Source organism: Nelumbo nucifera, chromosome 2 (genome assembly GCF_055504915.1).
Source record: "Nelumbo nucifera cultivar China Antique chromosome 2, China Antique-T2T, whole genome shotgun sequence".
Lineage (NCBI taxonomy): Eukaryota > Viridiplantae > Streptophyta > Magnoliopsida > Proteales > Nelumbonaceae > Nelumbo > Nelumbo nucifera.
The window spans coordinates 39,526,689-39,549,730 of record NC_142650.1 but is presented as its reverse complement, the minus strand read 5'-3'; the positions used below and the strand labels follow the sequence as shown (position 1 = coordinate 39,549,730).

The following is a 23,042-nucleotide window of genomic DNA, read 5'->3' as shown; positions in this document are numbered from 1 at the left end:
ATGAAAGTTGAAGAGTCAAAAGAATTTTAGTGCTTTGCTTTTGTGTCGTAAGGGTGTGGCTTCCCGACCCGGAGGGGGGGACGGATTTGGGTATGGAGTTTGAAGTCGCCACCTAAATTTTTTGAATTGGGAATTTAGGAAAACTCGAGATTTTTCAAGAAAAACATTTTGGTTTTCTTGATGACTCGTTGCCCAATGGGGATGAGATTCTTTGGGTCTGGGGACTAAGGTACGGTGCAGGAAGGTGTTAGGCACCCCACACATGCCCGGTTAAACCGGCCTCTACTTCACCAAAGTTTCAAGGAAAATTTAACAAATTTGGGCCTGAATTATTTGTTAAAATGAACATGCATTCACTAAACATAATAAGAGAAACACAAAATTAAATGAAACATTAAGACAAAGTAACATGAAAAGAAAGCTAGAGAAGTAATGGACTAACTAAGGGATAAGCTGAATTGCAAAAAAAAATAATTATGTAAACTAGTAAACAAGTCATGAGCTGAACTACATTAAAAAGAGTCAAGAATCCAATTGACCACTAAACAACCAACAAACTAAAAAATGATGATTAAACTGAGATACTCCATTAAGACAGACATGGATAACTAACAACAACAAACAAGTAAAGAAAATATCTTCTACAACTACATATAAAAGAATGCTCATGCTAGGTAAAAGTAAGCACTTAAGATCTAAAAATGATATTCATCGTCGGATGGCTACTGGGCCAATCCTAAAAACATTTCTAATTTTAAAAATATGAACTAAATAAAAATATATTAATTGGTAAAAAAAAACACAACAACCATACCTCAAGAATGTTTTTCACCCACTAAAGATAGACGTTGTTCCTTTAGCCATATGTTCAGCAATTCATGAATTTGGAACCAACGATTTCAACAAGGGAAATTTTCTTCGAATGCACCTCTTGCACCATGAAGAACACGCTGACTTCAATATCATTTTAAAAGGACAAAGATGAGGAGTATATGGCCCAAATGACTTAAAAAGATTTATGTAAACTGTTTTTTCAGCATTCTCTCAAGCAAATCCTAAGCTTCTCTCCTCTTTAAATGAATTCATGACCAATCCTCAACTTTTGACTTGTTATCAAAAGGATTTAGAGTGCTTTTGGAGTGTTAGAATGTGGTTCAATATGGGAGAAAACACTACTGTCTATCTGTTGCAATGTTGTTGTTTGAAGAATGCTTTCAACTTCATCTCTTTGGTGTATACACGACTTGGGGAGCTCTTAGACTGAAACACTGATACGGGGACTCTAGGGACATGAGAGATGGTGGAGAAAGAGTGTAGGACATGACTTAGGGAAGCTTGGGGCTACTTGGGACGTGAAGGGGTATTCTCTACACTGGTGAGTGTAGGATCTCTAGGCTTTATTATGTGTCTAGGATGTGAGAAAGGGGTAGTATTTATAGATTTTTTGAGAGGAGAATGGAGGGCTGAGATGGAAGATAAGGGAAATCAATGGTTGATGCTTAAATAGTTTTTTTGAAGGAGATTGATTGAGATAATGGGCTGTCAAGACAGATTTTCTCAATCAATCAAGACAAAGAGTGAAAGATTTCACCAATTTACCTAACTTGGACATTCCAAGTTTAGGTGATTGACTTGATTGATTGGAGGCTATAGCGGGTCAAATCTTAGATTTTGGGTTTCTAGAGGAAGTTTGGGTCGTGAAATGCCCTAGGTTCGAAGTTATTGTGAATAGGATTCTAGACAGAGGGTCTGGATCGAGTCTATCTTCGAGTCTCAAGATGGAAGGGCTAATGGTGTCGGAATTGGATGATCTTGTTACCATTGGACTCGGAATTTCAAGCTCTATCCATCTATAAGGTTGGATTTCAGATTTTATGGGGGTTAGGATTTAGGATCAGAGATGATCTCGATCAGACGATCGAAATCGGTTTTGGTTTTAGGTCTTGAGATGAAGGGGTAAGCGGTGTCGGATTCGGGTGATCTTGGTGTCGTTGGATTTGGATTTTTGGGTTCTACGTACCTATGGTCTCGGATTTTGGATTTGATGCGAAATGATGATTATGTTTAAAATGACTCCGATTAGATGATCGGAATCGGTTTCAACTTTGGGTATCAGGATGAAGGGGTAAACGGTGTTGGATTTGGGTGATCTTGTTGTCGTTAGATTTGGATTTTCATGATCTACGTACCTATAGTTTTGGATTTCTGATTTGGTGTGAAATGTGGTTTAGGGTCAAAATGATTTCGACCGGACAATCGGAATTAGTTCCGACTTTGGACCTAAAGATGAAAGGATAAACAGTGTTGGATTTGGGTGATCTTGATGTCGTTGGATTTGGATTTTCAGGATCTACGTACCTATAGTTTTGGATTTCTGATTTGGTGTGAAATGTGGTTTGGGTCAAAATGACTCTGATCGAACGATCGGAATTAGTTCCAACTTTGGGTCTAAAGATGAAGGGGTAAATAGTGTCGGATTTTGGTGATATTGGTGTCATTGGGTTTGGTTTTTTGGGCTCTACGTACCTATGGTTTTGGATTTCTGATTTGGTGTGAATGTGGTTTTTTGTCAAAATGACTCCGATCGAACGATTATAATCAGTTTCGGCTTTGGGTCTAAAGATGAAGGGGTAAGCAGTGCCAGATTTGGGTGATATTGGTGTCATTGGGTTTGTTTTTTTGGGCTCTACGTACCTATGGTTTTAGATCTTTGAGGCCCAAACTTTTATAAAATTCCAAAAAATACCCCAAGTCGACCACAGGATTAGCTGAAGTATGCTTGAAACTCAAAGTGCTGCAGAAAGACTGAAGAGCGCAAAAATAAGGTGTCTACAAAGGGTTTTTTACTTTGTAATTGACGGTTGATTGTTATAAACTTACACCTAGCACCGTCATATTGGATTTTAAATAATATACATTAATATATAAATATATTATATAATATAATATTCGGTTCAGGCTCGGGTATACATCGGTCCGGTCTTGGATTGTTCAAAGGGTTAAGCCTGAGACCGGCTCGAAAATGGGAAAGCCTGACTTCTAAAAGCCTAGGCCCAATCCAAGAATAAAAAAACTAGGCCCATCTCGTACAAAATTAAGGGCTGGGCCGTTCGGGGCTTGGGCTGGGCCCGCCTAAGTTGCACCCCCGAGTTATCATGGTGACTTGCGAACAAAAATTTTATGTGTCTTAGGAATGGTTGTGGAAATTCCACTTGTGCCAATACTCAATAATGCATCAATTGTATAGTAATGTATCAAAATGTATTGATTGATACAATTGGATACCCATGGATATGATGTATTCATTGGTAAAACCTTTTTTTTTTTTTTGGGGGGGGGGGGGAATTTTAACCAATATTTCCAAATTTTTAGAACCTTATCTAGGAGTGCAAATGGATCGGATTCGAGATCTGATCCTATTTGGTTGAATTCGGATCATTTTTGTTTGGATCTTCGGATCAGATTCGGATCACCCCTATTCGATATATATATATATATATATATATATGTTATTTATTTATTTATAAATTTATTATATTATTTATTTATTTTTACAAAAAGCATGTATATATATGATGAAAATGATTAAAAAAGCACTTGTATTTTTTGTCTTTACTTTATTTAAATTAATATATTTTAATAATTCGTTAATTTTTAAATAAAACAAGTTGGATCAGATCAAAACCGAAGATTCGACTTATTGATAAGATTCAAATTTAAATCGAATCCTATCAGATCCGGTCAAATCTTTGGACATATCGGACGAATTCGATGTCATCAATTTGCATCCCTAACTTTATCATTATATTGTTTGTACTAATCACAGTTGGGATTGCCTTTTTTCATTCCCAACCTAAAAGACTAAAGGAAAAAATGTAACATGAAGAATAAGTAATTTTATTTTTTATTTAATCATTCATGTTTGCGTTTTTTATAGAAAATCATTCATGTTCAATTTATGTATGCTTTTGGGGATTCGAATTGCAAAAACTTATAAATTCGTGGTTAGCTTTGTGGTCTTTATTTCATTTATGCATTTTTAGAATATAAAAATAAAAAATATAAAACTAATCTATTTTAATAGATTGAAAGCTTAAAACACTATTTGATATGTTAACAATATTGAACGAGATATGCATGTGTTGGACTCCTAGATGATTATAAAATATCTCTTTGTATAAACTATTAATTGTGCATTTATTATATATTTATACCTCATTCATAATTATTTGGGGCTTACATTTAGTGTTGACATGTACAATAATATTTTGAATTTGGTTACAAACTACTAGGGTGTTTTAATAATATACAAATTAGAGGGTAAGTTTTAGTAAATAAGTTAAACTATACGAGAAAGTAAGATTAATGAAATTGAAAAAACTACTCCATCTCTTTGACTTCAATCATTTGCTTCATCAGGTATAGTAGTGTCATGCCATTTTTTGTATTGTAATTTATTCTTAACATCCAATAAATCTTTAAAGTAGATTTCTTTTTATTGTTTCTCATTGAAGAGCAAATGTTTGCCTGAGTGGCCAGTACCACCCTTGCCACTAAAGTTAAAGTCAACCCTACATTTTTGGCAAACAACACTTTTTTCCTTCCCCTCAACCTCATTTATTTTAAATACTTTCTAAATCGAGCCAGTGAACTTACTGTTGGGGAGGAAGAACCAACTTTTTTTTTTTTAATTCTAAACAAAAAAAATCAATTTAATTACACTTACCTGGATGGCTAGATTACTGGTTCAGAACCTCAACTTGATTTTAAAAGTTAAAGCCTCAAAGGCCAAAGCCTCCTATTGTTAAGTGTATTACTACGACGATATGAGATCATTGATAGGAGAGACTGAGAAAGTATTAGATAATGAGATTAAAGACTTGAAAAGATAATTCATAATTACTTAATTGGATTATAAGAATTGAAAATAATTCAATTGCCCAAAATACCTTAAAAACTAGCTATTTTTAATTATTGGAATGGGTATTTTGGTTATTATAAAGTTATTTATCGCTTTACCCCAACTTCCAAACTAGCTATTGCATTATAAGACATAGCTGTTAGAGGGGCACTATATTGTCTTTTTCCTTCCCTCCAAAGCCAAAATACATAAATACCCCCCTATATAGCTATTTATAGGTTTATAGTTGTTGATTAAATGGGGTATTTTTGTAAAAACCCCCTAAAAAAGCTGAAACTAGTCTTTTTGGGGTTCCCCTAAGGCTCCAATGGCTAGTTTTCTTGGATGGGCTGCACTCGGCCTGTATTGGGCCCGTGGGCCATGCTATGGGCTGGGCCATGGGTGGCACGACATGCATAGTGCCGACACATGGACCTGAAATCCCTGACCCAACACGACCCATACAATTGTGCTGTGCCTGGCACGACCTGTGTGCTGTTGTACCGGGCCGTGCCGATGCAAAATCATGCCGGGTCGGGTGGCACGGCCGATTTACAGCTTGAACTGTGTTGTTTACCCGTGGATGAGATGGTTGAACCACTGACCCGTTGCCATGACTCGTTCACCCCGGCTTCGACCGTGTTCCGACAAGAAAAATCCATTTCCACTATAATGCAGATAAAGACAACTCGGGGTGGTGGTACCTTTTGAAAACTTTTTCCGCCAGAAAAAGGGACATACGAGTCATTTAAGTTCATGCAAGGACATATTTGGCAATTTATGCCATTCTGTGTTTCTGCTTCAGGAGAGAGTCTCTGACAATATTCCCTCTGCGCACACTGTACGCCCCGCCTATTTTTTCTAGGCTTTCGTGCTCCTCTTCGAGTCCAACGCGAGCGAGTTAGACGAGATTAAAACAAGATTAGAACTAAAAAATTGAAAAAGGAGTTTTATTTTTCCAAAAACATGGAAATCAATAAATTTTCTTTTATTATTTTTGCTAATTGGAATTTATTAGCGCTCACCACCTCCGTCTCCTTCTCCTGTAAGGGTTTGTCTCGTATTTGGAGAAAATCCTTTGATCTTAGGGTTCCTGAGATTTCTTGGGTTTCAGAAACCCGATCACTTTACGTGGTAAAGGTTTTCTCGATTTGCTTCAAGTTTTTCGGTATTTCGAGGTTCTTGTTGGAGGCAATGGCGGTACTGTGAATGAGCTTACTTTAAGAGCCGACCTTCTGAGGTTTTAGGGTTTTGTTTAAGCTTCATGGTACTTTTGAAATGTGTTTTCGAGCTTCTTCATGGGTTATTGTAGTTCGAATTGAAATGGTGCTGTGATGAGTGATGAAGGGGTGCAGATCTTCTGAGATTTGAAGTTGCTGTTGGATGCTGTTTTAAGGTGCCCCAATCGCGGGATTTTGGGTGCGTTCTTTCAAAGTTTTGCGGTGTTTCGGAAATCTTGAAGTTGGTGGAAATGTACTTGGAACGTTCGAAGGGTTGAAAAGCAAATGGGCTTCTAGCTGTCGTTTGCAACTAGAATCTCGTTCTAGGTACTTTGAGCTTGCTTAAATTTTCTACATTGTGTTTGGGGAAGTTGCAGTGAATTTTCTGAAGGAGGATGTTGGATGTGTAGGTGTTTTTAGCTGTTGTTAGCTTACTGTTGGTTCAGAAATCTCAAATCTCTGTTGACAAACATGCTTTTGTTTTTACGACCATGGTGGATTTGCTGTATTAGCCTTATCTAATTTAATATATTGTTAGTATTTGATGTTTATATTATTATTCTTACGTGACCTCCATTTCTTTTTCAGGGAAAGGTATTCTTATTATTCTTCGAACAAGGAAGTTGTTCCGTTTCTGCAAAGAGAACTTTTTACCGTTGTGAATCTAGAGTTGGAGTACTGTTCTAGATCCAAGTTGTGTTTGAGGAGGAAGGACCGAAGGAACCGATCTTTTGAAAAGCTTTTAACAAAAAGGGGGAAAAAGTAAGAATCTGGGTTTTTTGTAGTTGTTGAAGAAAAGGCTATTTATTTCATAAAAATCAGAAGATCAGATGGATTTCTTCAAAGTAAAGAAGTTCAGAAAAGCTCATAAGCCTGACCCGGAGAAAGATCAGGAGGATAGGCCGGTTCCACCACCTGAGCAACTGAAGAATGAGAGTGGAGATGACTTGACTAAATCAGCCAAGGCTGATGCTCCAGCTGATGTTGAGGATGACGATGACGATGATTTTATAACTAATGAAGTGAAGAGGCGGCTAAAAGAGCTGAGAAGGAACAGTTTCATGGTTTTGATACCTGAAGAATCGTGCCCGGAAGAGGAAGAAGAGGAAGAAGAGGAGACAAGCTCGAGCGAGTGGAGGGAACCCGAAGTGGAAAATGGTTGCCCACAGATTCGGTTTGATACAGTGTATGACAAGTACTGTGAACGGATGCTGTTCTTTGATAGATTGAGTGTTCAGCAGCTGCATGAAGCAGGTAAGCTTTGATTGGTTTAGTCACATTTCTCGCTTTCTGTTTCACGTGTTATATGTTTGTTCAGTTTTTAGGCGTCATCTCTTTTTATAAATGCATTTGGCACCTTCTTTATTTATTTCATTTTTTAAATTTGGCAGTCACCATTCTGAACATTCAAAAGTTGTTGATGTAGTTTCTGCATCTATTAGTGTTTAGGACTTGATCAGGTATTCCAAGCTGAAAAAATTTTCATGGGTATTATTTTTGGTCAATACTTTGCTTCAGAGGTTCTTTATTATAGGGCATTGGGGAGTTACAAAGTGGAGCTAGTGGGTTTGAGTCCCATCATGAAATGTTAAATAACAATCATTCATATGCTTAAAAGTAATGTTGGACCCTAGAATCCCATTTTGAAAGTTCAATTAATGAATATATGAAGCAATGCCTGCCCTGTTACATGTTGGTCATTTGTGCTGGTAATGCAGTCATTTCTCGGGGTCTATCAGGGGCTACTTTTGTTTTTTCTTTGCCCACTCTGTATTCTGTACAGAAGACATTGCAGCATTTTTTTTATGCATTAGCATTTTGGCTTGTCTGCCACTCTGCCTTTATTTTCTGGATGAAATTGTTAGGAATAGATCAGACCTTGTTAAGCGGTTAAAGTCAGATGAAAGCTGCAGTGGTGTGCTGCATCTTTAATGACCCATAGCCCAAAAAGCATACTTTATGCTAACGGTTAAACAATCATTGTCTGCCATATTATCCATTGTCAGACCTGGACAGGACACAAAACCATTTTTGTGACCAAGTCACAGGTCGAATGATCTGATCATCCATTTTGACAGTTCAACTCATTAAAAAAATGCAAAAAAAACAAGAAAAATAAAAATAGTAAATAGTTATAGATCATCTTTTGAAGCTATTTTATATCAACATAAGCTTAAAACATAAATATTATAGGTTGCAACTGATTATAATAGATATTTAAGGTAGCTTTGTCCAAATCAAATTTTTAGGAACTAGGCAGCCTGAGAACCATTTTGGCCGCTGGTTCCAGGTTCTGGCAGTCTGACCACCTGTTCTGATCTGTCTGACAATACTGATCCATTCATTCAAAGGAAAATATAGGATGGACAATATTTGCTTTAATAGTCTAGAAAAGTATTACAAAATTATAATCTTCAGATTATCCAATTTGTAAGATTTTTACACTGTACATCCAAGTTGTAGCCTGTTATGAAGGTACTCCAGTCTCAGATCGCAAGTATGTAAATGAATATCAAATATCATGATTGGTGAGAAACATTTGTTTACTCCCTTAATGATTACTTTCCTGTGTTTAAGTCCACTACATTTGCCAGCTTCTCTACATGTTCTTAGGCTCAGAACACGTCTTGATTTCAAAACTATCTTATTCTCCATTAAGTGGTTGTCTTTTAAAAGATGAAAAATATTGTCTTTGAACCCTATTGCAACTCTGCCTTGTGTTATTACAGGATCCCAAATTCCTTCAAATCTGTCACCAAGGTCTACACCTAGGAAGCTAGCTTCTACCCTCCGCAACCTCTCTTTCAAGAAGCGAGAGCCTCAAGATGACAGTGAGCATCTGCAGCAGAAGCTGGAAGACCCTTACCAAGATCTTGAGACAGCTTATGTTGCACAGATTTGTTTGTCATGGGAGGCACTTCACTGCCAGTATGCACAATTGAACCAGAAAATCTCATCACAACCTGAATGTCCCACCAGTTACACTCATGCTGCTCAGCAGTTCCAGCAATTTCAGGTTTTGTTACAAAGATACATTGAGAATGAGCCCTTTGACAGGGGAAACAGGGTGGAAATTTATACTAGAACAAGAAATTCTTTGCCCAAGCTGCTTCAGGTTCCAAGCATTCAAGGTAAATGTTATTGTGGAGGGAGTGAGTGGGTGCAAGCATTTGAGTGGAGCACCTCTTTGATCTTTTCTTAAAGAAAAATGAAAACACTTCTTGAAAAAACAAAGTGGATTTCCATCCTTGTATAGCAAATTGATATACTTCACTTTGTTTTTCTTTTCAGTTCTGGACCCGAAAGAATTTGAAGAAGGGTCAGATTTGGCGGTCCATGCCTCTGACCTAATTAGGATAATTGAGGAATCAATCCTGACATTCCGTGTTTTCTTGAAGATGGACAAGAAAAAGTCAGGTGGTGTTCTTAATCTATTTGGTGGCCAAAACCAGGTTGCAAGCCCGCTTCAAGAAATTAAATCTTCTCTTGAAAAGGTATATTCTTGTGATCTCTTATATATATGCTTTTTGATCAATAACAGAATGATTTCATTATAATTATAATTATAATTTGGATGAAATACAAATTTACAATCCAGGCTGGAACAACCCAGTCCAATCAATAGACATTACACCACAGCCCAAAACCAAAACAATTGATTCCTAGATACCCCTTGCTTGGTTAATGAATCAGCCGAACCATCAGCAGATCTTCTGACCCAAGAAAAAGTTGCTTCAATTTCCTTAGCAGTACATTTAATCTTCCTTAAAGCTTGTTTATGAGTTAACACTCCTTCACTCTTGCTGTTCAGCCATGAGATTACCAGCTTTGAGTCCCCTTTTACATTCACCTGTTGGAGTTCAAGATGCTTGACTAATCTCAGCTCATGTACAGTGCCAAGATTTCCGCATTTAATGAGTCTTTAATCCCTATCAGTCCTGAAAATATAGCCATAACCGAGCCATTTCTATCTCTTACATTGTTTTACTTTTTTTTTGTTATTGAACATTTTACTTACCTAATCGTAGGTGATGCAGTTTGTAAGAGAGAAGAAAAACCAAACTCATGATTAAGAGGGCAGTCTCTCTTGATTGGCTTACCAAGAGAGAAGATAATACTTAAATTAAAGTATGGGAAATTACATCAGTACCTTTCTAGGTACAGCTCATATAATGATTAAATACATTTGATGTACAGTAATATTGGTAAAACATAACTCAATGACTCTCCTACTTTGTACTCCCTCCTCAAACTGATGTGGGGACAAAAATAGTTTGTTAAGCTCATGGCATGTTTGTGTCAATGCTTTTATAAAGATGTTTGCTAGTTGATGACCAGAAGCTACACGAGGGAGGGTTGGTCTTTGTTAGAATAAGGTTACAAATAAAATGACAGTCTACCTCATTATGTTGGTGTGCTTGTGAAAAAATTGGATTTCAAGCTATAGGCTTGGAATTGGAGTGATTAGGAGGGAAAACCCATAAGAGGGTGTTCGACGATAATGAATGATTTTGTGATCTACACTGTCCATGCACGTCATAGAAAGATATATCGCTGGTTGTCTATGGAGAGTGACATCAGAATGAGGTCACCATATTTTTTAGTGTATTTAACATTAATCTTCATAGGTGTGTCTACTTGCTTATCATTAGTGAGGTTAGCCAACTTTATTGAATCTAGTGCATGCTTCTGTTGATTTAAAAAATACCCTTGTAATGTTTGAGTAACCTTCACGCAAAGAAAATAAGGGGTGCCGTTTGGAAAGTCCTTATTAAAAGATTTTTCAAAAGCTTAATGAATCAATGTCATGTTGAGCTTTCAAGAGTCTTTGAAGATCAAATGACCTTAGGCAATGCTTCTATTTCAAGATATCTTTATAAAAAAACAAGATCAAAAGGCCATTTGGTAAAGGTGGTGGAGTTTAACAATTGATGCATGATGTAAGTCCATGGGACATGTACATGGGTCCCACAAATACGTGCACATTTTTAAAACCACACATGGGCCCACAAAACAAAAATATGTGGGCCCTACAAATATATCATGTAGGTCTTGTAGAAACATCCATAGTTTTCAAAGCTTGCCTAGTTGCTAAGGCGATGAGTTTTTTATAATAAATATATATAAAATCTAGGGTAGTTCCCTAGGTCTCATAGTAATCAACAGTAGTCTTTAACTAATTATTTTCCTGTTCCATGTGAAATAACATAGAAAATCAACATATTTATGAGAAGAAAAAGAAGAAATAAAAGGTGGTACTACCAAAGAAAGCCTTTCACCCTAAGGACTTCAGATCCATTAGCTTGGTGAATAGTGTATATAAGATTATTGCTAAGGTCCTCTCTTTGAGGCTTAAGGTGGTGGTGCTACCAAATTTGATAACTCAGTTTCATGGAGGCTTTATTTAGGATAGGCAGATCACATATCAAATTTTGATAGATAATGAAAGTATTGAGGAAAGAAAATTTAGTAGGAAGGGCTTGATGTGCAAATTGAATTTGGCATTATGATGGATTGGGACTTTCTAATTGATGCTTTGAGGCGTGGATTTGGAGAGGGTTGGTGCAATTAAAGGTCTGTTTGCAAACATGCACCTATTCAGTTTTGGTTAATGGAGTTGTAAGAGATTTCTTTCCTGTTAAAGGGGTCTAAGACAAGACTTAAAAGAAAGGGGTCTAGGAGAACAGGATCCACTTTCCCCTTTTCTTTTTTAATTTGGTGGCTGATGTGGTTAGTAGGTTGATTATAAGAGCAGATGGGTTGCAACTGATTAGAGGTTTGAAAGCAGGGAGTGAGGAAGTGGTGTTGACTTATCTCCAATTTATTGATGACATTATTATCTTTAGTAAAGGGGAGGGAGATTGGCTGGAAAATTTGAAACTAGTGGTGAGACTATTTATGCAAATTTCGGATGTGAATCAACCCAACATAAAGAGAATATTTTAATTTGAAAAATAAAGAAAAGGGAAGATAGCAAGAGAAGAATAGGAAGAAGATGAGAAAAGAAGAAGGGAGAAGGAGAAGAGACTTTGATAAGTTTTCTCTCCTTTCTCCTAATCACTTGTCTACTTAATCATAATGAACATAATTACAATGATGCCCTTATTGGGGCAGCCAACTCATAAACATAACATAAGATGAATAAAAAGAAGTTAACAAGTCCATATGGACAAGGCCCATTAACATAAACATAACTAATAAAAGGAAGGCAAGAATATAAGAGCACTAGGGCCCATTCGGCCCAGTCTCTCTACACTCCCCCTCAAGTTGTTTATATAATGTAGTAACTAGTAACTTCCCTTTTGGAACCTTAGTCAAGACACTGGCTAATTGTTCTTTAGAAGCAATAAATGGCAAGCAGACTTCCCTTGAAGTGACTCTCTCCCGTATGAAATGTCTATCTACTTCAATATGCTTTCTTATGTCATGATGAACGAGATTATGGGCAATGTTGATAGTTGCTTGATTATCTTTTTTTTTGATAGGTAAAAGTTCATTAAAAATTCATTATCAAGAAAAAGATATGACTGTTACAAGCATCCTAAGGGGAGGTGCGAGGTGTAACCTCACTCTCTAAAAGAAAACAACACAAAAATTACAACTGGGTCCAAAACAACTAATCCTTAGCAAAAGATCTAGCCACCATTGATTGCTTCTTACTCCTCCATGAAACAATGTTCCCTGCTACCATAACACAATAACTTGAGATGGATTTTTTGTCATCAATGCAACTGGCACAGTCTGCATTTGTATACACATATAGCTTCATATACCCATGTTTGGCAAAATGAATTCCTTTCCCTGGGTTCCCTTTAGGTAACACAATACCCTTTCATTCGTCGCCATATGGACATCTCTGGGAGAATGCATGAATTGACTAATGACACTTATTGCAAGGAAATATCCAACTGAGTCATCCAAAGGTACAATAACTTCCCAAGTAGTCATATGCAAAGGTATAATAATTTTTCAAGTAGTCTCTAGAACAGTCCCCCCTATCAACCAATAATTCACCATCAGTAGCCGAGAGTTTATGAATCAAATATATAGGTGTAGAGGCAGGCTTGTTTCTAGGTTTTCTAGTCTTGGTAAGAAGGTCAAGGACATACTTCTGTTGGGAAATGAATATAGCTTCCTTAGACCAAGCAACTTCTATCCCCAGAAAATACGTTATCTCCCCCAAGTTTTTAATTTCAAACTCAATGTTGAGAAACTTCTTGAGGCTGTGAACTTCTTGGACATCACTAGTAACCACAATATCATCAACCATACTTGCTTTATACTCTGGTCTTGTAGAGCAAGGTGATGTGGCAAGGTCAGAGTTCTTGGCTGTAGTGAATGGGGTTGAGAAGGCAAAAGAACATGATACTAGTAGACTGATTATTGAGGGTGACTCGAAAATTGTGGTAAAATGGATGCACAAGAGGGAGGGGGTGACATGGCATTTGAGGAATGAATTTAGGAGATTTAAATGTCTATCAAAGGACATGTTAATCTGAGTGAGATGGGTGAGAACTGCCAACAGTTTGGCAGATAGCTTAGCCAAACAAGGGGTTCATAGAACATATAATGTTTTGGGCTTGAATGTAATCTTGGTTTGGGTCAGCTTCTAAAGCAGGTTTTTATTTTCACAACTTCTTGTTGTAACCTGATTTTTTCTAATTAATGAAGTATTTTCTTTGTTGTTGATAAAAAAAGAAATGTCACCAAGGAGTTTCGTCTCTTGACAAAGAGAGACGGATTGAGTCTGTGTATCCAAAAGTGACAAGTGCAAGTGTGCAACCCAGAACCTTTCAAACCAAGCCCTTGGCGACTGTTTGAGTCCATAAAGGGATTTCTTTAATTTGTACACCTTCGCTTGCTCTTTTTCCCATACAAGCCTGGAGGCAAAGACATATAAACTTCCTCATGCAGATCAACATTCAAGAAAGCATTCTTGACATCAAAAGAGCCTTTGCCTACCAAGAGCAAATGTCTCTAAGTAGTCAATTCCATACATTTGATGTACCCTTTGGCTACCAAATGGGCATTATACCTCTCGATAGTACCATTAGCGTGGTAATTGATATTTGATAGTGTAATACCCACTTACCATCGTTCGACTCCTTCCCCTTGGGCAAATCCATAATGCCCTAGGTATTGTTCTTATGCAAAGAACGTATCTTAGGCCTCATAGCATCTCTCCATTCTAGTGTAGTCAAGGATTTTGATATAGATTTATGGATGGTTTGTGAAGAAACAAAGACTAAGAAGAGTAGTAGGTAGGGGAAAGCAGACTATGAGATGAGAAAGGTGTTTGGACATACAATGAGCTGTATATTTCTGTTTACCTTTTCTAATAGCAATAGGTAGGTCCAAGTCTGGAAATGTAGTGAGGGTAGAAGAGGTCTGACCTGTTATCTCTTTAGTAATGGGAGGTGCAAGAGGCTCAACTGGAAGTGTGGGAACAACTTGCTCATGCTTGAGTCTCTATCGTTGATACCACCTCTAAACAATGGGATGAGAGACAAATGTAGGAGGATGAGTAGGTAGTGGGGGAATAGGGATATCACAAAAAAAATACCAGTCATACCTTGTAGAAATTAAAATGCTGGACAAACAAGAAATAATGAAATAATATTTTCATGGATGGGAAGGGGCCTATGCCAAGTGAAGTTCTAGGAAGAAGGAGCAAGAGAAACTGAATCATGGAGGAGAAGTTTTTCCTGACAAATAGGGGGAAGAAGGCTTTGGGTGTGGAGAAGAAAAATTTTCTATTCGAAGAAATATGAGGTTCTACTTTCAAGATCAGAGAAGACAAAAGAGCTGTTGTGGTTCTAAATAGGGAGGCAGCAAGATGACTCAAAGGTTTCATAGTTGTTAACCTTTTTGCCATTACAGAGACATGGTGGAAAGCTAAATTAAATTTGCAGCAAAAGAAGTTTCTGGTAGAAAAGAAGAAAAATGATAAAGGAGAATTTATCCAATTGATTGAGGCATGAGTAGAAATACTATATGCTTAAAAATGGTGGCTGATGGTAGATTGGTTGAATGGAGAAGAAAGAAGGTGCTCAGATTGAGCAAAACAGTAGTGGATTGGGACGGAGTGCTACAGGATTTGGTTGAAGCTCTGCCGCTTACGGAAAAGACAACCCTTTGTCCCTTTGGTGACATGGCAGCGCTCTTGGATTTGCGAAGTAATATTGAGAACTTATCTCGTTTCAATACAAGGGAGGGGTTAGCAGTGGTGGAGAACTGGAACCCTTTCTGCAACTTCCTGCAATGAGTTGAAGTCTCTACCCAAAATCACATCAGATCATTGGCCAATCTGCTTGTTTCAGAGGTCTAGTGAGGGAGGACCTATTCCTTTCAGGTTTGAGAACATGTGGCTTACCCACCCGAAATTCGAGAAAAAGGTTAAGGAATGGTGGGATTCCCAAAGTCCATAACTTGTCTGGGAAGGACAAAAGTTTTTGAGAAAATTACAAAGGCTGAAAGGGGAGATAAAAGAGTGGAATAGAGTGGAGTTTGGAAGATTGGAAGAGAAAAAAGGTAGCTTGTTTGCTCAAATTGAGGAGTTGGATAGGAACAAAGTGCAAGGTGTGTTAGAAGGGTATGAAAGAGAAAGAAAATGGTCTTTAAAGGAGTTAGAGGATACCATGCCGAGAGAGGAGATCGGTTGGAAACAAAAGTCAAGAGAGATGGATTAAGGAGGGTGATGGCAACGCAAGGTTCTTTCATGCTTTAGCAAATGGTAGGAGAAGGAAGAGCTCAATTTCATCTTTAGTAGTGGGAGGGGTTGAGATCACAAATCAAGAAGAAATTGCTAAAGCCTTTGTTGATCACTTCAAATCAAATTTTTGTAGGCCATTTACTGAGAGGTGGACTTTGATGGACTAGAATGGGAGTGTTTGGAAGAGAATCAGGTACAATCTTTGGAGAAGAACTTTGAGGAACTTGAAGTCAAAGAAGCCATATTCTCTATGGATAGATCTAAGGCTCCTGGGCCTGATGGATTCACAATGGATTTCTATCAAGATTGGGAGATAATAATAAATGATTTGATGAAAGTGTTCAAGGAATTCCATAGACGGGGAGTAATTAGCCTAGGGATGAATTCAACCTTCTTAGCTTTGATCCCGAAGAAGCAAGATGCCACCCAGTCTGGAGATTTTAGACCTATAAGTTTAGTGACTAGCATCTATAAGGTAATTGCCAAGGTTCTGTCTCTAAGGCTTAAAAAGGTGTTTCCCTCTATTATTTCCCAATACCAAGGAGCATTTGTTCTAGATAGACAAATTATTGATCAAATTCTAGTCGCAAGTGAGTGTGTGGAGGCTCAAAAAAGGCGAAAGGGGAGGGGGGTAGCAATTAAATTCGATTTGGAGAAGGCCTATGATCTAGTGCACTGGGGTTTCTTGATTGACATCATGGGAAGGTGTGGGTTTGGGGAATTGTGATGTAGGTGGATTAAAGGTTGTTTGCAAACAAGTCATTTTTCTGTCCTAGTGAATGGTACTGTAGTTGATTTCATTGAAGGGATCAAAGGTCTTAGACAAGGAGATCCATTCTCTCCCTTTCTCTTTACTTTGGCAGTTGAGGTTTTGAGTAAATTAATTTCAAAGGCTAACTTGATGCACTTGATCAAAGGTTGGACAGTTGGGAGAGACAAAGGTTCGGTCTCACACTTGCAGTTTGTAGATGATATTCTGGTCTTCTGTGTTGGGGAGAGCTTGGGGAGGGGAAAAAAGACCATTTGGTTAGGTGGGAAAAGGTGGTGAAGGGGGTTTGGAAATATGATATGTGAAATTGAAAAATATGGCTTTGTTAAGTAAATGGCTTTGAAGATTCATTCCCTAAAGAAAATGAGAAATTATGGACTACAGTTATCTCAAGTATCCATGGGCTGTCAAGCAATGGTTGGGATGCGGGTTGTTTGCATAGAGCTACTTTGGTTGCTCCCTGGAAGGCCATCCATGGCATTCTTCCTTTGTTCCTTCCCCACATCAAGTATGATTTGGTTTTGGGTCAGAAAATTAGGTTTTGGGAGGACATTTGGATTGGGGATTCCCCCCTGTCCGAAGTGTTCCCTTCCATTTTTGCTCTTTCCGGTCTTAAAGGAAAACCCATTTGTGATTTTATTAGCTCTTCCTCTTCACTTACAAACTTTAGTTGGAATCTGGGTTTTGTTAGAAATCTGAGAGAATCTGAATTGTCCAGTGTCTCCGCTTTGGTTAACTTGTTGAACGCGATGATTTTGGGGGGTAGTGACTCAGACTCTAGAGTTTGGACACTTAATCAATCCGGGTCTCTCTCTTGCAAATCCTTCTTGCTCTCTCTTGTTGCCACATCCTCTCATTCTTTCCCTTCAAGGAGATTTGGCTTCGCCCCATTCCTCCTAAAGTTGGTGCTTTCTGTTGGGAAGTGTTCAATGGCTTCGTCAATACTTGTGATTTGCTTTATAGAAAAAGACCAAATTGGTGCTTCTTATGTAAGCTGAATGGTGAGACTGCCTTTCATCTTTTAATTTCCTGTCCTATTGCTAATTTCATTTGGGAGTGGTTTTCCTCTCTGTTTGGTTGTAGATGGATTCCTCCTGCTAATTTGTAAAGCCTCTTTAGCTCTCACTCCTTCAGGTGTTCTAATAGGAGAGACAGAATTATGGGAAGATGCACTAGAGCAGCAATTGCTTGGACAATTTGGGAAAGAATGCACAAATTTTCAAAAGACACGTGCTTGGGCTGAAGCACAAGGCACACCAGTGGTGTGCCTTTTGAAAGTGCTGCGCCTAGGACATAGGCGAGGCACATACCCTAAAATGTGTCTCACCTTTGATCCTAGGCATGGTTTTTAAATCATTGATCTGGATGACCTTACTCCTTATACTTGAAATATTCTAAGCAATGATAAGTTTGGGCAGCTTGAAAAGTTGGCACATGGACGGTTTCCATAGGATGGTGTTATGTGATCTCAACTAGTGGAGTAAGACTAGAAAAAAGAGATCAGCAGTTCTCCTTAGATCGATCTGATGAGGAGTATTTTAGGTCTTCTTCAAAAGGGAAATAAAGTTTGAGGAAGGACTGATCTAAAGCAGTTCATGTTCTCTGATACAATGTTTCCTGCAATAGATCAGTTGGAGGAGAAGAGAAGAGAGGGAGGAAAGAAGAAAAAAACTTGGAGGAGGTCAACAAGTAAAAGTGCCGGCCGACCACTGTATTAATACAAGAGAACCTGATGAAGAGTAAAAAGCCAATGGTACCTTGTGGCATTATATATTACATTTTACAACAATGACACAGAAAAAATGGTTTTGCAAAATTGAGTGATAGACCTCCCTCTACAACAGTCATTTCATTTACAGTTACATTGGGACTGACAAGAGGGCAGATCATGAACATTTTGTAGCTTGTTTATCATCTCCAGTTGTATGATACTTGGATACCTGTGCTATGGTGCCGTATCGTGTTGAGAACTTCCAAACATTGTGGAATATCCTTTCTATATCTAGGTGACAGCTCCAGTTTCGACTATCTCAAGCATTATGGAATTTGGAACCTTCTTAATTCCTAGTGTGTTGAATTATTAGACAACCCCGTAGGAGGATGCATGGAATACTGGACTCAGTCTCTATATCTTGCTACTCTTGCAGCATTACACCATATCTTTCTTTTTTGAAGGATAAAAAGAAAATTTCATTAAAAAGGAAAAAGAATGATAACAGGAAGGTGATAAGACATCACCCAAAGAAGGAACACAACCAAAGGACCCAACAAATCGACATCAAGACCTTTAACAAAACCGAATAAACAACCACACAACTTATAAACTAAAGACTTGACAAACAGACTCGAACAAAGGACAAAAGAGCCTTGAAATGCCTGGTAAAGGAACTGGGATCTGCTTCTCACAGAGCACTCCTCACACTGACCTTACAGCTACACCCTACCATATATTGGGAACATCTCCTCGTGAATAATAAATACAAATACTGGAGATGTTCCCAATGCATGGCTAGGACATACTGTGAGGTCGGTGTGAGGAGCAGATTCGGACTCCTGGCAAAGAGCTTAGTCTTCATCAACGAACTCACCCTCCTGGTCTGAAGAATCCTCGTTCCAAGCTTTGCCTCCTCTTTCCAGCACTTTTTTATTCAGCTTCTCTTCCCTTTCTCTCAAACTCTTTTCAAAGGCCTTCCTAGCAAACTCCTCACCACCCCAAAAAAGAAAAAAAAAACAAACCCAAAAAGACTAACTAAGGGCCTTCCTAGCTTCTGAAAGTCACACATCCCGAGACATTATTCTTACACTATATCTAACTAAGGGTCTGTTCGTTTCCTCTTAACTCTTATCTCTTAAGAGGAATCTTGTAACTTTAAGAGAAAAATGGTTGTTCGTTTCCTCTTATTTCTTAAAGTGCAATCATACAACTTTTTGTTTTCCAATGATACCCCAAAAAGACAAACAAAAACTCTCATATATAGGGTGAAAATGGATATTTGATAATTTTCAGAATTCAGAACAACATTCTTTGCATTCAGAGTTCAGAGGAAAGAGAAGTTCACCAATACCAATCTACCTCTTAATGTAATTATTGCACTTTCAGGTGTCAGACTTCAGAGCAAATGAATATGCCCTAACAGAGGAATTCTTATTGTCATTCTGTATCTTAGAAATCACAAATTCTTTCTGTACAACCCCTTGCTTGCCAACCAGTAGCAGAATTTTCCTATGATTCGGAGGTTTAATTTTGTTTCTAAAAGTGGAAAAGCTTTTTATTGTCCTTGCTAGTTGTTCTTTCCTTGCACTCCAGCCAAAAAAGAAGATTTGGCTCATTTATTCTCCCAGTTCTTTGATCTGTTAATCACGATTTCATCATATTCAATTCAATGAAACTACTTTTGTTTTATATCGTTAATTCTTAGTTCTCATGTATTCACCCGGCCCTAGCAAAAATTATTCTCTTGAAAATCATTTTACACCATATTCATTAAAAAAATCATCTTACACCATTTCTCTTGGAATTAATGAATTACACAATGCTTTAAGCCCGTTCTTATGCTCCCTGTGACTTTCTTCAATCTTCAAAGTGTTGCCCGAAATATTCAGCAAGTGGTGTTATTTGTTTATGTAATGTATATGAGAAAATCTACAATGCCGGAATATGGTACTGGATGAGTTTTTGACCAATCAAAACCCACCCATAAATTTTGATAAATACCACCTGATTGGTTGGTCACAAGTTTTACCTGTTTGTCTGTATGTAAGATGCATAGATCCTCTGGTTTTTCCTACATAAATATGGCTATTTGGTTCAGTATATATAAAATTCTTCTGTTTTTATTGTCATAATTTGTTTCGAACATTGGAGAACCTGTTTATATTGCATTTATCTTTTTTTATTGATACCTAACATTTATCTTTCTACTTTGCATGATAATATTCTTTAGGTATTATCTTCTAGGATAAAGAGTAGTTGTTACAGCTATGCTCTGGGTTTCATTATGTAAAGAAGCTTTCTTAATTTCATAGATCAAAGAAATGATTATTTGTTTTATAGTTGTAGTTATTTTAATAATTGTGCATGTAATTGTTAAAACTAAAATTTATTTAATTGTTGTACCCAAGTGACTCCTGTGGTAGCAAGTTGGTTTCTATAATCTAGGTTCGATGTGATGGATCTTATGCTTGTAGAATTTAACCTATGCATTTAAATTGCCTGGAGATTTTATAGTCTTGCTTCTAGGAACTGATCATGTTTTTCAACTTTTATACAAATTTTGAACTGCAGAAAGAAATGAAACTGAAAGAACTCTGTAAAAAGAAGGGGTTGAAGAAGAAATCCTGGCCTGCAACGATAGAGGAAACTGAACTATTTTTCAGCCTCATTGATGTCAAAGTCATAATGAGGGTTCTGAGAATGGTGAGGATCAGCAAAGAGCAGTTATTCTGGTGCGAAGAAAAGATGAACAAACTTGAACTATCAGGGGGTAAATTGCGGAGAGATGGATCGCCACTACTGTTCCCATGTTGACAGTGATCCACTTACGCTGTGGACATACAGTGAGAGTTCCTCCTCTCAGAGGGATATATTTAAATATGTTTTATCTATACATCTACACATAACATATAGGTAATTGTGTTAATCTTACTTGAGTTGAGGCAATTACTAGCGAGTCTGTAGATACCGTGGAACCAATGTATCATGGCAACTGGGGAGTTTTGTGAAGTTCTCTTTATTGACACCCCTCAGCCAAACCCACTTTCCAGTTATCGTTCTCTTTTGTCCGCCTGAAATGATGCTTGCCTCTGGGCTCTGACCTCTGTACTGTATTTAGTTTGTAGATTGAATTTTCTGTGGCTTTATACAGATTAGTTGAGTCGCACGTGCTATAAGATAGATGAAAACAAGTTGACTAGAATTTTGAGACGGTCGTTTAGACGTGTGAAGTATTGGATAGTATATTAAAGATGCCACTGAAAACACTCAAAACAGGACTAAATTGATGGCAAAAACTGGTCACCGAACAAAATCACCAGGACCCTGCTCTGTTGACACCTGCCAATGCATTCCAACTTACCCTGCACTGTTGCACGCAAAGAAGTTTGAACTTAGAAGATTGGAGATATAGATGATTCCACATCATCCATGCAGCAGTGCAAGGATAAAAAAGGATAAATCACCTTAGGCCTGTTTGGTTTGAAGGAAAAGGTAGGGAAAGGTAGAGAAATCTTCACAAATCTTGTATACGTTTTTGTCTTTCCCTTCCTTTCCCTACATTTTACTTTAAACCAAGCATAGCCTTAGGGTCCATTTGTTCCACGGTCAGGAATTGGAATCGGAATCCCAATCCCTTGGAATTGTCTATTCCCAACATCTGCTTGTTTTAGATGAGAATTGGAATTGGATTTCAATCATTGCTGTTTGTTTCATTTGGAGTTGGAATCAATCAAAACGTTTTCAATTTTGTATTAGTTTATTAATATTTCATTATTTTATTAGTGTTTTATTAGTATTTAATAATCAATATCTTAGTATTTTATGAATAATTTATTTATTATTATTTAATACTTAATATATTATTATTCTATTATTACTTTAATTATATTCTATTAATATTTTATTATTGTAATATTATTTTATTACTTAATTACAAATACTTTTTATTATTATTATTATTATTATTATTATTATTATTATTATCATCATCTCATTATTACTTTAATAATATTTTATTATTTAATTATTAATGTGTTATTGTTATTTTATGAATAGTTTATTAATATTGTATTATTATTATATTTAATAATTAATATCTTTGTTTTTATTATTGATTTATTACTATTTTACTAATATTAAGGTTTGGATTATTTTTGTCAGGAGTTCGAGTTCGTTACTTCCTCTAACTCACAGTCACAGACTCTAGAACGAGAATCCCATTCCCCCATATGGGGGAATCCCATTTGGTTGGAATGGCCCATTCCGATAGGCACCTATTATAGAGAACCGAAAGGACACCCTTATCCTCTCTCATCTCCATCCTTTCCATTGATGTGATTAACCCTATCACTACATCTGTTGTATGATTTCAACATGATATCAGAAGAAAACTTATACAGCCAAATCAACTAGCATTGTAAAAGAGATTAACGAAGGAAGGGTGCTTTGATTGCTTTGATTTGTCATCAAAGCTCTTCAATCATATTCATAGACATTCCCTTTATTGTATACATCTTTTATACAAGCATGACAAATGTGCATACAAAGTTACATAAATATCTTTCTTTTCTCGCTCTTGTTCTTGAGCGAGAGTACAAACTGCGAATTCTTTATGATATTTGAGTAACGAGCTTCAGGCGTGAAGTATTCCTGATACCATTGTTAACCTCAACATCCTGCCACAGTATCTCATCTCATTGTGGTCAAAGTCGACTGAAATAGTTTTT

General features: G+C 37.2%; 1 protein-coding gene across 2 annotated transcripts; it reads left to right on the top strand.

The window, feature by feature from the left end:
- The first annotated feature begins 5,906 nt into the window (after positions 1–5,906).
- On the top strand, positions 5,907–21,517 carry LOC104599166 (uncharacterized). Of its 2 annotated transcripts, none has more exons than XM_010261578.3 (5): positions 5,907–6,447; positions 6,709–7,374; positions 8,850–9,251; positions 9,412–9,614; positions 20,887–21,517. In XM_010261578.3, the coding sequence occupies exons 2-5, from the start codon at positions 6,951–6,953 to the stop codon at positions 21,127–21,129; spliced, it is 1,272 nt and encodes a 423-aa protein (XP_010259880.1). In that variant the 5' UTR covers positions 5,907–6,447; positions 6,709–6,950; the 3' UTR covers positions 21,130–21,517. The 2 variants fall into 2 exon arrangements, with proteins under 2 accessions (XP_010259880.1, XP_010259881.1); XM_010261579.2 differs by having other exon boundaries at positions 6,062–6,526.
- Positions 21,518–23,042: the final 1,525 nt, after the last annotated feature.

Excerpts from the sequence above, each read along its gene's own strand:
- LOC104599166 (XM_010261578.3), top strand. The coding sequence starts at position 6,951 with ATGGATTTCTTCAAAGTAAAGAAGTTCAGAAAAGCTCATAAGCCTGAC. Across the intron at positions 7,375-8,849 it reads TCAGCAGCTGCATGAAGCAG|GATCCCAAATTCCTTCAAAT; the intron begins GTAAGCTTTGAT and ends GTGTTATTACAG. Across the intron at positions 9,615-20,886 it reads TTAAATCTTCTCTTGAAAAG|AAAGAAATGAAACTGAAAGA; the intron begins GTATATTCTTGT and ends TTTGAACTGCAG.